At 41.4% G+C, this 14,662-nt stretch overlaps 1 protein-coding gene across 7 annotated transcripts in view; it reads right to left on the bottom strand.

Annotated features, from left to right (window-relative positions):
- Nucleotides 1–14,662, bottom strand: part of LOC310886122 (lethal(3)malignant brain tumor-like protein 4) — a 50,979-nt gene that overhangs the window by 16,126 nt on the left and 20,191 nt on the right. For all 7 annotated transcript variants that reach the window (XR_014575186.1, XM_083810238.1, XM_083810237.1 and 4 more), the window contains 11 exons: nt 14,524–14,612; nt 13,161–13,265; nt 12,377–12,512; nt 11,788–11,879; nt 10,645–10,796; nt 8,981–9,057; nt 7,432–7,517; nt 3,250–3,360; nt 1,967–2,081; nt 1,733–1,832; nt 743–922 (listed from right to left, as the gene is read on the bottom strand). Coding sequence is in view for 6 of the 7 variants with exons in the window: in XM_083810238.1 (XP_083666364.1) it covers nt 743–922; nt 1,733–1,832; nt 1,967–2,081; nt 3,250–3,360; nt 7,432–7,517; nt 8,981–9,057; nt 10,645–10,796; nt 11,788–11,879; nt 12,377–12,512; nt 13,161–13,265; nt 14,524–14,612 (1,243 nt within the window). In the remaining variant the exon portion in view is untranslated. The remainder of the gene's footprint in view (nt 1–742; nt 923–1,732; nt 1,833–1,966; nt 2,082–3,249; nt 3,361–7,431; nt 7,518–8,980; nt 9,058–10,644; nt 10,797–11,787; nt 11,880–12,376; nt 12,513–13,160; nt 13,266–14,523; nt 14,613–14,662) is intronic.

Genomic DNA, 14,662 nt, shown 5'->3' with positions numbered 1-14,662 from the left:
ACACTTTAGGGCAGAGGCGTTCCTTTTGTCTGACCAAACATACCTCAATAACGTTATGAATCTAAGCAAAGCAAAGAAACCTTAAAATGCATATAGGCCTTAAAATACAGAAAAGACCTAAAGTATCACCAGAGATTGCCTTGGAGAGACTGAATTCCTACAGACTGTAGGTGACAACAGTGAAAGCATTCCTGGCCAGGTTTGTCCCAATGACAGCCTAACTGCCTCCTGCAGCCACTGAACTACTACACAGTTTACCTCAATGATACTCAATTCCAAGATCTTCACGTAAGAAAATAAAATATCTGAAGGAACTCCACTTGTTTGCCAAGTGATACATACGGAGCCATTACACCTACCAGTGTAATGCAACAGGCTCTGGGGTGGATCGCAGTTACAGTTTAATAGTGCAAAATAATCTTGCTTGACAGTTTTAGGACAGGAAATGAAGAAAAAGAATATACTTTAAATTGAAATAGCAAAGAAAAATTTATGGAGACAGAATGCAATTTCCTTTGTTGGAATGTGACCAGAGCAGCAGGATTAAGGAATCAAGAAACCTATTAAGGCATATGAGGGTATAAAAGTGCACTGCTCTGTGTTAAGAGTGTCTGGGGCATGGGTCAATATTACAGACAGATGAACTCAATGCTCTACTGCTTCTCTGCCAATTCCTGTGTTTGTCAGCCTTGTAAAATGGTTTTGTTCCCTAGTACCTGCCCAGGAAATGGGTTCAGCTCACCTGGAGTGTGGAGAGTCCTCCTGAGAAGACTCTCCTGTTCCCAACAGGACTGGGGCAGGGGTCTCTATCCTCTTGGCTTTCTGAAGGCTATTGCCAGGGGAAGGTCTTTCCCCGCTCAGGCGGTCCTGTAATGAGTTTTCTCTGCTGAGGTTCACATCAGAATATGGGCAGCCAACTAACCTGAGTTAAAGAAAAAAAAAAAAAAGAGAGAGAGATTATGATGCATGTTTCTAAAACCAGTCTTCCCAGCCTCACACAGATATATACATCAACAAACACAGAAAAAGCGAGGCCAAAACATGTCTGGAAGGGAGGCATCATCACCCAGTCTAAGGTGTGGGCAAGCAGAGGACCAAATAGCAGGTTTAGAAATCATGTTTTCAGAGTCATCTTAGAGAATAACAGCTTTTCCTGTGTAGCCTGCTTGTCTGAACAGTATTTCATGAAACAAAACAGTCCTGCAACTATCACTCTGAACAATTCAAAATCCTTTACCACATTATATACTACTGGACCTTCAGACCTCCCATTTGAGATTGTTTTCTTGCTCTGTAAAATAGTTTAATCAAGAAAAACCTTTCTTTTCCAAGAACACATAAGAAATCAAAGGCAAACCACAAAACATGAGCACTCTCTCCTTTCTCCTTATGGTATAATAATCTACCAACACTCTCCCTCTTAGTTGTCTTCTTGCATCCTGTTCTTGGGTATGTTATTTTACAAAAGAAATTCCCTCAGTAATACTGGAAGATAGAAATTGGAGAGAATTCATCTATGCTAGATTGTATTGCAGTTGTAATGATTATACCGGTATAAACTGAATTTATGGTGGAACAGTGCATTTAGACACAAGAGGGAGCTGCAATTGCACTAATAGCTATCTCCAGAACAAACACCCAGTGATAATTTCAGTGCAGTGCAGGTGCTTGTTGCTGCATTACTCTTACAGACAGCATCAGACAGAACCCTTATAAGATCTCATATACATACGTGTAATGTGTTCCATATCGTGGTCCCCTGACATGACCAATACCGTGACAGCCTGGAGTAGGACACGCTTGTCCCACAGTTCCCACAGGATCAACAGCACCTGGTAATAAGAATTAAAAAAGGTAAACGGGTTTGTAAAAAGCTAAACAGATTTGTAAAAAGTTTCATACAACTGAAGAGCAGACTGCATTTAGGGAAAATTATTCAATACAACAACGAGGTCATCTACATTACCTATAGGGACTTGCAAAGCATGTCCAGTTTTTGCACACCAGCCTACTGGGTGAACATCAGGGCTGTCTGCATCGACCCAAAAATCATAATTACGGTCCCAGCCATCAAAATGTATCTAAAAGAAGCACAGAGTCTCAGTGAGAGATACAGTTAAGGATATGACTCAGCTTTTATTTTAACTTCCCCCTTTGTTTCACCTTGCTCAACTTGGAGCTGATTCATTCAATCTTTCAGTCAAGCACAATTATTCTTTGTGCTCAATTTGTTTTCCTGACCCCTTTGTCTGTCTTTTAGGGAACAACCAGATCCTGGTGACATAGTCAAATCAGAAGGTCTGCAAGAACGCACAGACCATTAGGTGCTCCAGCACACTCCAGACTAAATATATGCAAACAGAATTGCTTATTTAATTGTTTTGTTTTCTGTGAATCCCAGAACACCATAAAAGCCAATGAGTTTGGCAAGTTTTGCAGTAAACAAGCTAGAACTTTCCACTGGATGAAGGGACTAGTAATGGTTGTTCAGATCCAGCTCAGGCAAACAGAAATTAAGGATCACTGCTGTTTAAAGGCTAATGGGTTGCTCATATGGCAAAGTTGCAAAAAAAAGGTATATGAGCTGAGTGTCATGCCACTATACACTGGCAAAACTTGACTTCAGCTGGCAGTCACAGTGATGAGGCTGAGAATCAAATGGCTAAGGGGAAGCAAACTCCACTCCTGACCATCCTTCAGGAAGGAGACCTGTGGCCAAGAAGCCCCCATCAGTGCACGCTCCACTTTAGCCAACTGATATCTAATTTCTCAGAAGCCAATGCATTTCTGGCAATATATGAACATGAAAATAATTAGTTAAAATGCAACTGTGTAATTAATTTATATTGGTGAATGAAGCTGCTTCCCACACGGACCAGGGCTTAACTTGCTTTTGATTTTCTTTTAAATGTGTTAGGAAAAAATTGTCAGGTAGCTTCCCACCAGCAGAACATTAATGCTGCCTTCACTCATACAGATCACACAGAAACTGCTAAGAGATGGGAAATCATTCTGTCAAATCTTATTTCAAAATAGTTACATTAAAACAGTAACTAACAATACCAGGCAACTCCATCAGATTTCAATAGGCCAAAACAACAGAAATCATTTCCAGTTGGGCAGGCCTGTAGGCTCCATCATCTGTAAGGTGTTTGTTTGCTGCTTCTCATATCAAACGGTATTTTTTCTGTCCTTCCAATCACTGCATTCCTCAGCAGAAAGGCTCTGCACTTCAAAGCAAGGTCATACCTTAATACGATGGTCATCTTTGTCAATTATCGTTGCTACTCTTATCAAGATGGGATTTCTTTTGTCTACAGCCTCTAACTTCATATTAACTTGGAATCCGTGAGCAGGACGCTGTAAGACAAGATCGTAAGCAGAATGCTAAAAAGTCAGGGCATTCACAACTAGTCGCCTTCTCTGAATAAAACGCACTGGATGTTTCATATACCAGTCAAATGTTTTTGCAGCTTTGGCCCCTGACTTCATATGGCAGACTACTTCAGAGGTTAAAGTAAGAGTTTTCTAAAGGAATAGGCTGTCCATTTGTCAGAAGTCCAAAATTACTCAAGGAGAAGCCTGAGCTTTCCCACTGCAAAGGAACATCTCAGTCAGTGCAAGAGGCTCTTCCTTGACAGAAAAGACCAAATACGACCACCATCTCCACTAATACACAGATTGAACAGTCTTGGCAGCAAAACTGCTCAACACGGCAGAGAGATTACCTCACGTTTGACAAGGATGCTGGCCAGCTTGCTTCTGTCTCACATCGGAATGCCTGAAATGCCGCTGTGGGACACCTCCCTTCACTACACTACAGAGAATCATTCTTAGCATCAGATGCAGCCACCTCTGCTTCTGGATACTAACAGAGTTACCTTCATTTGGTGCTTGGGCTGGGAAACAAGTGACTTCACTTCAGTGCACTGCAAAATTCTTCCTCTGGCACAGACATTTTGCCTTAACTGTAACCTGGCAATTCCAGACACTCCTCTTCCTTCCTAGAGGACACAAAAATCCCCACTTCCACGACAACCAGAGGTATTTCAGATCTTTGCTCTGAGCCTGGGCTTAAGCCTCTCTCGTGCAACAATGGTGCAGGACCAGGAGCCCACGGGTCAGAACAGTAACTGCCATCTACTTCTTATGATAACTGCACCTGCTTGTTACCAGTTGTTGAAAACTGTGGCACTGGGGAACAGTGCTGGGATACGAGAACAGTTCCAGCCACAGGAGTCTCACGCCCACAGTTGCGCGTTTACCATTTGCCTCAAACCCCGGCGGTCACAGTACTTTGTAAAAATTCCAGGATGCCCTTTGACCTGACGTGTGCCCTCTGCAGCACCTGCGGATGTAAACCTCTATGTAACAGACAGCGTTTACCAATTTGTTTTCCATTTATTTTTGAAGGACTGTGAATTCCTCCTCTGAACTCCTCACCTGGGGGTTATGGAGCACTGGGCACTCATTCAGAACACCCCTCTTCACTTCTGCACACAAAGGTCAGAGGAAATGACAGTTCTAAATCATGTCTTTGAACAAGATCAGGTTAACGAAAAGATTAATATCATCACTCTTTCCTTGCAATCTTCCTTACCCTTTTCGCTGTCAGCAGCTGGGTACAGGGAAGGAGGTCGCTTCTGAGATGAGGGGATTACAGACTCCAAACCTCAAGTTTCCCTTCAGTCTCTTCACCTGGATACAAGCTTTTATCCGCAGGCTTCCAGCCACGTGGTACATCAGAAGCCAAGCAATCTAAACTGCATTTAGTTGTAAGAGTGTCTTATTGAGCCAGCCAACATTGTCTGACTTTCTTGGGGAAAGAGTGTGAGTGCTAGAGAACAAAACGCTGCCCAGAAGAGGAGTCTATTTGAGTCTTGCTGAAGGGTTGCTGCCTTTTTGGAATGGCTTCTGAATGTTTTTGAATTGACATCCCAAGACAATGGGTTGAAATAGTGATGCTGACAATGAAGCTGTCTTCTCCTATGTTTTTGGATGGAGGAAGAGGCAGAAATCCAGACACAAGATCTGCTATTTGTGCTGATGATCAGTGTCTCCAGACTACATACATTAGCTCTTGAAAACTGTTAAAAAATAATTCAGTGAGAAATGCCAGTTCTGGCTCTCAACCCGTATTTTTATGTACTGATTTCCTGTAATTGCTAGCTGGAAAAATAATAATAATAATACAAAAATCAATAACCGTGCCATGTATTTGCACTTCAGACCAACCACGCCAGAAAAATAATGAGATTTGATCCTGGAAGAGTTCTATTAACTGTTGTTATATCAAATGCAATTTTTTTTCTGTCTCATTTTCATCAAACAGTCTTGGATGCTAATTTAGACTCCCAAGTTTCATGAGAGCCAGAATTGGCCCTTCTACCGTTCTCTCAAAGCCAGATATCCGGACGAACAAAGCAATGGCTGCAGAAATTGATGAAAAATAGGAAGAGAATCAGACAAGGCACTTACATTCCTCCTTGGGAAGATGCTTCATTTTGGAAGAATCCAAAAGAGGGAGTATCCATACTAACAAGGCTCCCTGTACTGAGCAAAGCCCTATTATCTTCAGGTGACATTTCTTAACGCCTTTTATACTCTGAAAATCTGAGGAAGCGATGCTGTAATGAGAGATTACTGAGGACTGGAGAGTGGCAGTTTTAAGTAGGTTGCACTCCACCGTTTCTTTTTGTCATGGAGAATTTTATCATCTTTCCAAAATATTTGTCTCTACAACACAAGTTCTGCTGTTCCTCTATCGTGCATTAGACCAGTTGCTGCATTCCCTCTCTCTTGTATTCTGAAATTTCCCATTTTCCAGCACTGTTGGGATTTTGCGAACGCAGCTCAGAAAAAGGCTGAGCCTACGCTGGGGGTAACAAACGCATCCTACTGACAAGCCTCACTCATTATCCAGCACACTGCCTCCGAGGTGCTCCGCATGCTGCGCTTCGTGACTGAAGATGCTGTCTGCCCAGCTCTGGAAAACCATAATCCAAGGGATGCTTTGGAGTTCCACTGTGCTGCAGATAACTCCAGCTGTGGCCTCACAGCTCTGTAAAGAGGCAAACCCAGCCTCTGCCTATTACGTGACACCCGCCTTGACAACCTACAACAATTTCAAATGGACACCTGCTGAAATCTAGCAATTATCAGCCTTGCTTGGCTGGATTTTTACCTCCCTTATCTGAGGCCTCCTTGATTGCTTTTCCTCCTCAGTCCCAAAGACCTTACCCACAAAATATAAGGGAGGGCTGCAGGTATTAACCTTCAAGTCTAACTTTATCAAAAAGATTCAAGGCAAATATCACGATGGCTTAGCAAAGTTTTTAAACACACTGCAAAGTTTAGCAATGTGAGCCAGCACCATGGAAGACACTGCTAAGAAATAAAATAACCCACCAACTCTGGAATGTATTTATGAAGTTATTTTAAAGGCTTTTGTTGCATTTCTGCTCACAGTGAGCTTCCAGATAAATGCACTGAACTCCGCTGTACGAAACTGAAGCTCAGGCTCCCACGGTTGAGAGAATCTGACAATCTTCAGATTTAAGTCTGCGGGATGGTCTTACTCCATTCTAGGAGTCTGGCAGAGATGCTCTATCACCTGGCAGTATGCTTACTCCTGCGGAGGGCACAGCTGGCTCCTCCCCACAAGAACCAAGATCGGTATCGGTACACACTAGTCCTTGACAGGAACTTCTCACTCTACCTTCATTTTATCCTCACCAACCAAGGGAAAGAGGGATTTACACAACTTCAAGGGGAATATATTTCAGAGGAGTTTTTAAAATCTCATGTCAGTGAGAGCAACCAATGGGAGGAATTCCAGACATCACTTTCCCTTCAAACATATACACATACAACTTCTTCGCCTCCCTTCCTCACCAAACAGCCCCAGTTGCAGACCAGTGATACCCACTTCTGATCCCGGCGAAGGGAGCATCTGGAGTCTCCTCAGCCAGCACCAGTCCTGCTCACGTCATCTGGGAGAACCCCTCTGCCCACCCAGTCAGACCTTGAGCAAAATGCCATCTCCTTCTCCTCTCAGTGCCCTCTCTGAAGCAAGGTATTGTACTGTCCTTCACATGTACCTCTGAAAGCTACAGTTATCTGTAGGGTCTGAAGGCTCTTCCCTTAATGCTTCTAAGGGAGAAACTGATGAGAAACTGAAGACATTTTGTGAAAAATTCTTTCCGAGAGAGCTTTCCATGAGCTTTGTTTTTTTTTTTTTTTCTGTTCTGTGTTCTGTTTTAGCAGAACAGAGAAAGCTGATTTTAAACTCAGGCTCAAAGTAAAAACACACTTTCACCCTCTTAGTACAGACATGGCGAACCACCACAAAATACAACATCTAGAAAGAAAGGGTAGATAACAGAAGTTTCCCCTACTCTTCTGACCTAAGAAAATCAGAGATTCACCAACCAGTTTGAATGCTCTTGCTGGGGCTGCCTGGGAATTAGTTTCTTCCAAGTATTTCTCCCATGAGAAGGCTTTAGGATCCTTGTATCCTGAAAAACATGAAGAATTAATATTTAAGTAAGAAAAACCCAGCTATTGTTATAAATAACAGAAAAGCAGCTATGTAGCACACGTTTATTTTGTTAACTTAGCACTTTAAAAGGATGGCACTGGGAAGTGTTGTTCATACACATTACTTACAGCACACACAACAGCACTGCAAGTTTTCTGAGCTTCTACACAGGCCTTTAACCCTGACCTGAAAAACCTGAAGAATTCGTTTCTGTACAGCTTAATCAATTCTTATTCTCTAGAGAAAGCTGCCAATTAAGTTAGTCAGAGGATTCTGTGATGTGCAATGGCATCACTAAATTAATTTCCTATTTTATTAACCATTCTATGTGTGAGTGCCTGCCAGATTGTAGGAACTTCTCATCTCCTCCTACCTACTCACCCATAGCTGAATAAAATTAGCAGTCTCGAAGTAAGAGGCTCTGTCACCATTACCTACCTACCCAGACACCTACATGGCTGTGCTACTCTAACGACAACGGGATGCATCTCTCTGGCAGCAACTCCTAAGCTGCGTTTAAGAAACTGCTCTACCTTTTTTCCCCTCCCTATTTCAGTATTTTTTAGCCTCAATATTGTTCCCTTTTGGCAGGAGGACCTAATCACTAATTGCATAGGACTGTCTGCAAATTGCTGCACATAAATCTTTCAGCAGAGAAATGAGAATTGACTGCAGATTCTCTTAGGGGCACAGGCAATCATGATGTGAGTTGGGGAGCTGCATGCCACAGCCTTGTTGCACTTTCCAGAAGCAGGAACAGAGGTGGTGGTGCTGAAGAATAAGGGTCTATAACCCCTTTAGCATCTACAGTAAAAGGCACTAAGGCAAATTCTTCCACTGCAGAGGCAGCTTGTAGTGCTACCCACTCTACTAAACTTGATATGCAGTAATTACAGAATTTCTTGCTCCAAGGCTGTCAATCTAGCAAACAGCAGACATTATTTTTTTATTATTTTTAAGGTGAATAAGCACTTGCATTGCCTGAAAACAACACTCGTTTTCCTGTAGGTTCTGTCCTTTTTCATTTGCCCAACATTCTTTTCATTTACTGAATTCCAGTGCAGCAGAAGGAGATGTGGCTTCAGTTATTCCTTCATTTTCAGAAATTCCATCCCATTATCTATAAAATCATGATATTGATTTCTCCTTCTTCCAGCTCACCTTAGAGGAAATTCTGAAAATACTTCAAATTTCTTTCCCTTCTGAAATCAAATTCAATTGCAAATTACCAAACCTTGTTCCTTTGCTTGAAAGAGCTGTAAAACAAAATAAACTGCAGTGGCAAAAGGTATGAACAATAACATTGTTCAGTCGGTAAAGAAACGAATACTGAATGGAATCTATAAATTCCTGTAAATCTTGCAAATACGTAATTATGTGGAAGATAAAGCCTACAGGTTTTTTGACTGAGGCAGGAAATAAGTCTCACTTTCAACATACCAGGTGGTGTTGTCAGCGGGGTTCCAGTTTCTTGGCAATAGCCAACAGGACGAATATATGGGCTGCTAGCTTCACACCTGAATCAAAGAGGAGAAGTTGGCACCAGTCAGTTTTAATGCAAAAAGAAAAGAAGAATTTCAGATGCTGTCTGATACACTTTTGCTAGGGTAGCAGATGCTTTCAGTGGGTGTGATCACGGTGTAAAAGACAAGCATTACCTCGTTAGAATGTATAAAGCCAAGTTTTCAAGGCATTCAAGCTGCCCCAAAAGATGTCTGTTGCTTTAAAAAACGACAACAAAAAAGCTCCCCCCACAGGCCATACAAACCACAGATCAGCCTGGACATAGACCATCCAAGCTAAAATACAAAGGAAGCAAGCAAACAAAAACCAAACTCTTGTCCCTAACTGAAACCCATACTTTGGAAGAAGGGGCAATGACTTTCAATATCTTGCCAAGAACTACACGTTACCCATTAACTCCAGCTGAAACCTACTGGTAGTTTGTCTGGTTCCCAGTTTTATTTCATATATACATCTTCTGAGCTCCCAAAGGAGGGGATGTGTCCATTTGTGACAGCCCCTTTTGTCACATCTGCTCTGAGGAAGGGACCAAAACAGCCTTTCAGACTGAGGAAAAAAACTATGTTTTCAGCCAAATGCTACTCTGAAGCTCTGTTTGCTTGTGTTTCCTATTAACATTTCCAAATTCCAAACAAAACATGGCATGGAAACAAAGCTTCATGGGCTACAATGGTAAAGGAACTAGATCTGAAGACCTGCTAATCAAAACACCAGTGTTACAAAGCTCTGGATGATATATTTATGGCAAAGAAAGAAAAGACTCTCTTGGCACCAGAGAGGTACCTATTCTGAAAAAAAAATAAATCATACAAAAGGAGGTGAGGGAGAAAACACAGGACACTGATTGAATCAGTGCTATGTAGATAAGCATGTGCCTTGTGTTGCTTTCACAGGCAAATTCAAAGAAAGTTTCTCCATTCATGTGGGCTGGGAAACCTGGGCCAAAGAGCGAAAACGGTTTTTAGACTAACACTTCACCTGGCCCCAGCATGAGGGGCGGGGATCAAGATGCAGATGCAGAACAATGGTAGTGCAGGTCAGGACTTCAAAGCCTACATGTTGGCAATCCCTTCTATTTTGGAAGTGCCTTATCTAAACTCTGCTGAAGCAAATGGGAAGATTTTTACTGACTTCAGTACTACCTACTTCCAAATGTAAGTTTGCAGGGAAACATGCCAACAGCCATTACTAGCTCTAGAGGAGAGGATGTTACTAATTAGAGGTGTTTGTCACCAGTGGAGCTTACTGCTTTTTACTTCAGTTCTGCCGGAGGATAACATGAACACTGCCTAACCTGGCCCCCAGTCACCAGCTGCGTTTCCTCAAACACCGCTCTAGCAGTTCAGGTTAGCCCCACTGACTTTGCACGGAGCCAGCTGAAGGGTACACAAACAGCAGGGGAAACTACTGGGCAGCGTCACTTGGTAAAAACCCCAAACAATCATTCAGATATTTGAAAGCTGATTTAAGATCCCAGCTTTAGTGACTATACTTAAAATATGAGACGTTAGTATTAGTGACAGAGTGAAATAAACCACGGTCTACTTGCAGATATATATTAGAAATAGATTCTCGTTTACCAGTAGTCATAATTCTCATCCCAGTTATCAAAATGAACTAGCAGGCGGTTATCCACCATGTCAGTGATGGTTGCAACACACATCAGTGACGGATTCTTCTTGTCCACTGCCTCTAGTTTCATTCCCAGACGAAAACCAGATGGTGTGACAGGCTGAGGAACAGGACATCAGGAAAGGGAAATCAGCCACATTCTAGCCCACGCCATTTAAATCACTGTTATAAACTCATTAGTTGCAGGTTATAACCCTGAAACCCACAGACCAAAACACAAGTCACTAGCAAGAGAGCTACAGGCGAGATTTCCATGTATTCTGGCAATAAATGTTACTATTTCTGAAAAAGAGCTGGTGCAGCCTGAGTAACAGAATCTCCAGGTACACAACAACACAGATTCAAAGGCTAAAATGCCTTAGCACCTTAGCCCAAACCAAACCATTCTGTGATTCTATGCACAGTTTTGTGCTGCTAAGTACTGGCTGAGGATAAGCGTGAGCATTGATGGTCCTCTCTTATTAGTGGAAAATTTGGAGAGTATCCAGACACAAATCTGCGTGGTTGGGCCCTGATCCCACTGCAGACAGCGCTCAGTCCATTGGCAGCACCAAATCCACCAGGCTGTGGACTTTGTGTCATTTCAGTGACACAGAATGGGAAGCAGTGTTATAAACAAACTGAAGCTAACAACCAGAAGGAAAACAACAGTGGGTGAAGGATGAAAAATACTCAAGATCCATAGCCTCATAATAAATCCCATGGCGCACATGAGCATGCTGCTGGAAACCAGAAATTATTTTGGAAATGATTAAATTAGAGGAAAGTGACACAAATATCTTGACTGCAGGGACACAGCAAAACAGACTGTTGTAATATATTTAACAAATGGTAGAGTAAATCTTTTCCTCCAGTATTAAGGAAGAATGGAAATACAAATTCTCTGCCTGGAAAGCCAGTGACTGGGGGAAGGAAAAAATTGTACTAGCTTCCATCTTACAAATAAATCACAGCAGGAAATAGCTTGCATCTGATTGTACCATGGTTGTACCTCTGACATGAACATATTAAAAACATGTAAATATTCTGGTCAAAACTTGCTTAGCATCAGACCCATTTGAAAACATTTTGTATTCAATATCACCACTTACAGTGCTGAGGGTCTTAAAAAGGCTTTTTGGAGCTGCTTGAGCTTTGCAATTCTTCAAATAGGAAGCCCAATTAAATTCTCCCTCCTTGATACCTAGAAAGAGAGATAAAAAGATTGTTTTACACAGACCCATTACATTCAGATTGGTTTTTCAGAAATGGAAATTACCTGGGAAGAATATGAACTTTGCATGATAACTGCCCTTCTACAATCTTCAGGGGTTATGCATTTCGGCTAAAACATCTCTCTCTTTTTCAGTATAATGTCCAATCATTAATCTCAACCTTCAAACATTTCTAGGAAATTGAATGCCAGGAAGAATAAAGTTCTGAACCCGAAAGAAACACCTTGCTTTACAAGCTCACCCAATAAAGAGTTTCTAATTTGACTAACAACGTCAATCTTTGGGAACATCAAAAGGAAGTTGTTTTGTTCTTTTGTGATTCACTATGTTAATTACACCTCTTCTCTTTAAGCCACTCAGATTGAGTTCGACAATGAAATCATACTAAAAATGAAACATGCATAGCCAGGACAACTAGCTCTTAGAATTTATGGCGTCTTGCACACCATCTTATTTTTTTCCGTACCTTTAGGAGGGAGCAGCTTATGGCTTGTTTTTTCACACCAGCCGACAGGATGGATGTCTGAGGAATCAGCATTAACCCAGAAGTCATAGCACTCCGGATAACCATCAAAATGTAATCGCATTCTATACCCTTGTACCTATAAGCAGGGGAGCTCTGATTATCATACAACACCATCATACAGAACCTAAAGAAAAATACTAACAAAATGTTTTTCCTGTATTTGGATTTACAGGTAAAAGCGTAAGACTTGGTCTATTTCTCAAAAGCCTAGTTCTATTCTTCCTCATTTACATCTCCCACTTTCCATGCTTTCCTCACTTCAAGGAGCTGACAACAAAACCGGTCAGTGTAACTTCAGTGGACTTGTTTTTATTCCATACCCCATATATTCCTGTGCTGCAACATCCAGAGTGCAAATGCAGCAGAACACTTACGTCTATATCAGCTCAACACAGATTTCACAGAATTGAAGAAACACAGAATTTCCACTTGCTTATATTTACTAAGTCTTGGGGCCTAATTGCATTGTTCTTTTTCACACTCATTCATTGCATGGAATTAAAAGGTTTATTATTATTATGAAATACAGTTGCAAAAGTCTGACAGTAGGATTTCATGGATTCTTAACCACATAACAATATTCCTCCAGTGTCACTTTGAAATCCTCCTAATCATTAATTAATTAAAATACAACTATTCCTATGCTCCTACTTTTTATTGAAAAAAAAAAAGTATCCTAAATGTAAATGGGATTTTTGGAATCGAAGACAGGAATAGCAACTACCTCAGCCACTGTAAGAACACAGAATCGAGATGGGTGTTCAGGGTCCAGCCCTTCCAATTTCATTCCAACTTTAAATCCATTTCGGCCTTGTGGGAATGATTGATACTGTGTGGGAGAGGAAAAAAAGACAGAGAAATTTGTTTTTAATTTCTAAAGAGAAAATCTATTGCAGAACATTCATCAGATATGCTTTGAATTTTCAACTCATAGTAGAAAATTCTATCACTAAATGATTGCTGCTTTAATAGACAGACACAGGTACAGAGATCAATAACGGCATGATCACCATATTTCAGGTTTACTTGTTATTCTAATTAATCTCTGAAAAACACTGAACCATGAGTCTGTTGCAATTAACTGTGAACAAATCTTTCAGCAGATGCAGAAATGAGCTCTATTCAAACACAAAAGAATCCCCTTCACAGCCCAGTGTAGGAGGGCTGGCAGAAACAAACAGCCAGGAAAGCTAAAATCATTCTGCCTGTGTCAGCACGAGGTCAGCAGTCCAGACTTCCCCAAAAGGTAACTTTTCATCTTCAAATGGTAGAAGGGAGAAAGAATATTTAATCTGGAGCCTATTTACACAGCCATTCCAGAAAGCATTTGTGTTATTAATTTATTTGCAATCTGAATCCAAATTAAGCATCTGAAGTATAGCAAAGGCTTAAGAAGAAATTTTAACTGCAATTGCAAATAGCTTATTGCATCCACTGTAGTTAACTGCCTCTCCTCATCTCACCCTGGACGGTGCAAACAGCTCTCTGCTTTGAAGAATTCACTGCGAGCTGAACTTTTAATTTGGGCTGCTGCACCAGAATGTAGAAGCAGCTTCCCCACATCTACATTCATCTTCTAACTTCAGTGCACCAGACTGTGGACGACCACAGCTTCCCTTCTAACAACTACTTCTCACTGAGGTAATCTCTGACACTCTCAGAGCTAGCTGACTTACAGTTTTCTACATAGCAAGGCTGGAAGGGGCGTAGTACGGCCACAGATGAAACACAGGACATATGAAAGACATTAAACTGTTCCTCTATGATGTTGCTTAGAGATTGCCTAACAGCCAATTTATTCCGAGCTACCCAAAGCAGACCGAAACAGTCATTGTTTATTTGTGAGTGGGATTCAATCCGTGGTTTTTACATCGCTGGTTTTGGATAAGGCTCACAGGGTAGATGTTTGTTTCCACAGTGCTTCAGGGCTGGAAACAAACATGAGGTTTTTACTGCCTGCTTGCACCAAAATAGCTAATAAATGTAACTGCTGGTTTGAGGGTAGTCTCACATTCTACTTGCATTGAGTTAGTAATTCTGGGAGGCTGCCTGACAAAAACAATGAAAGAGCTGAAAAAGCTGCCAACCTCTCTGAACAGTTTTAGGGGAGCAGCTGGCATCCGTTCCTCTTCTAAGTAGGAAACCCAGTTCCATACCTTCTTCTTTGCAGGAACAACTAATCAAAAACAAAAACAAAAATGAGTGTTTCTCCCAGACATCTCCCGT

This window comes from Anser anser (genome assembly GCF_964211835.1).
Source record: "Anser anser genome assembly, chromosome: 24".
Taxonomy (NCBI): Eukaryota; Metazoa; Chordata; class Aves; order Anseriformes; family Anatidae; genus Anser; species Anser anser.
The sequence above is the reverse complement of the archived record's forward strand: the minus strand, read 5'-3'. Positions and strand labels throughout refer to the sequence as shown.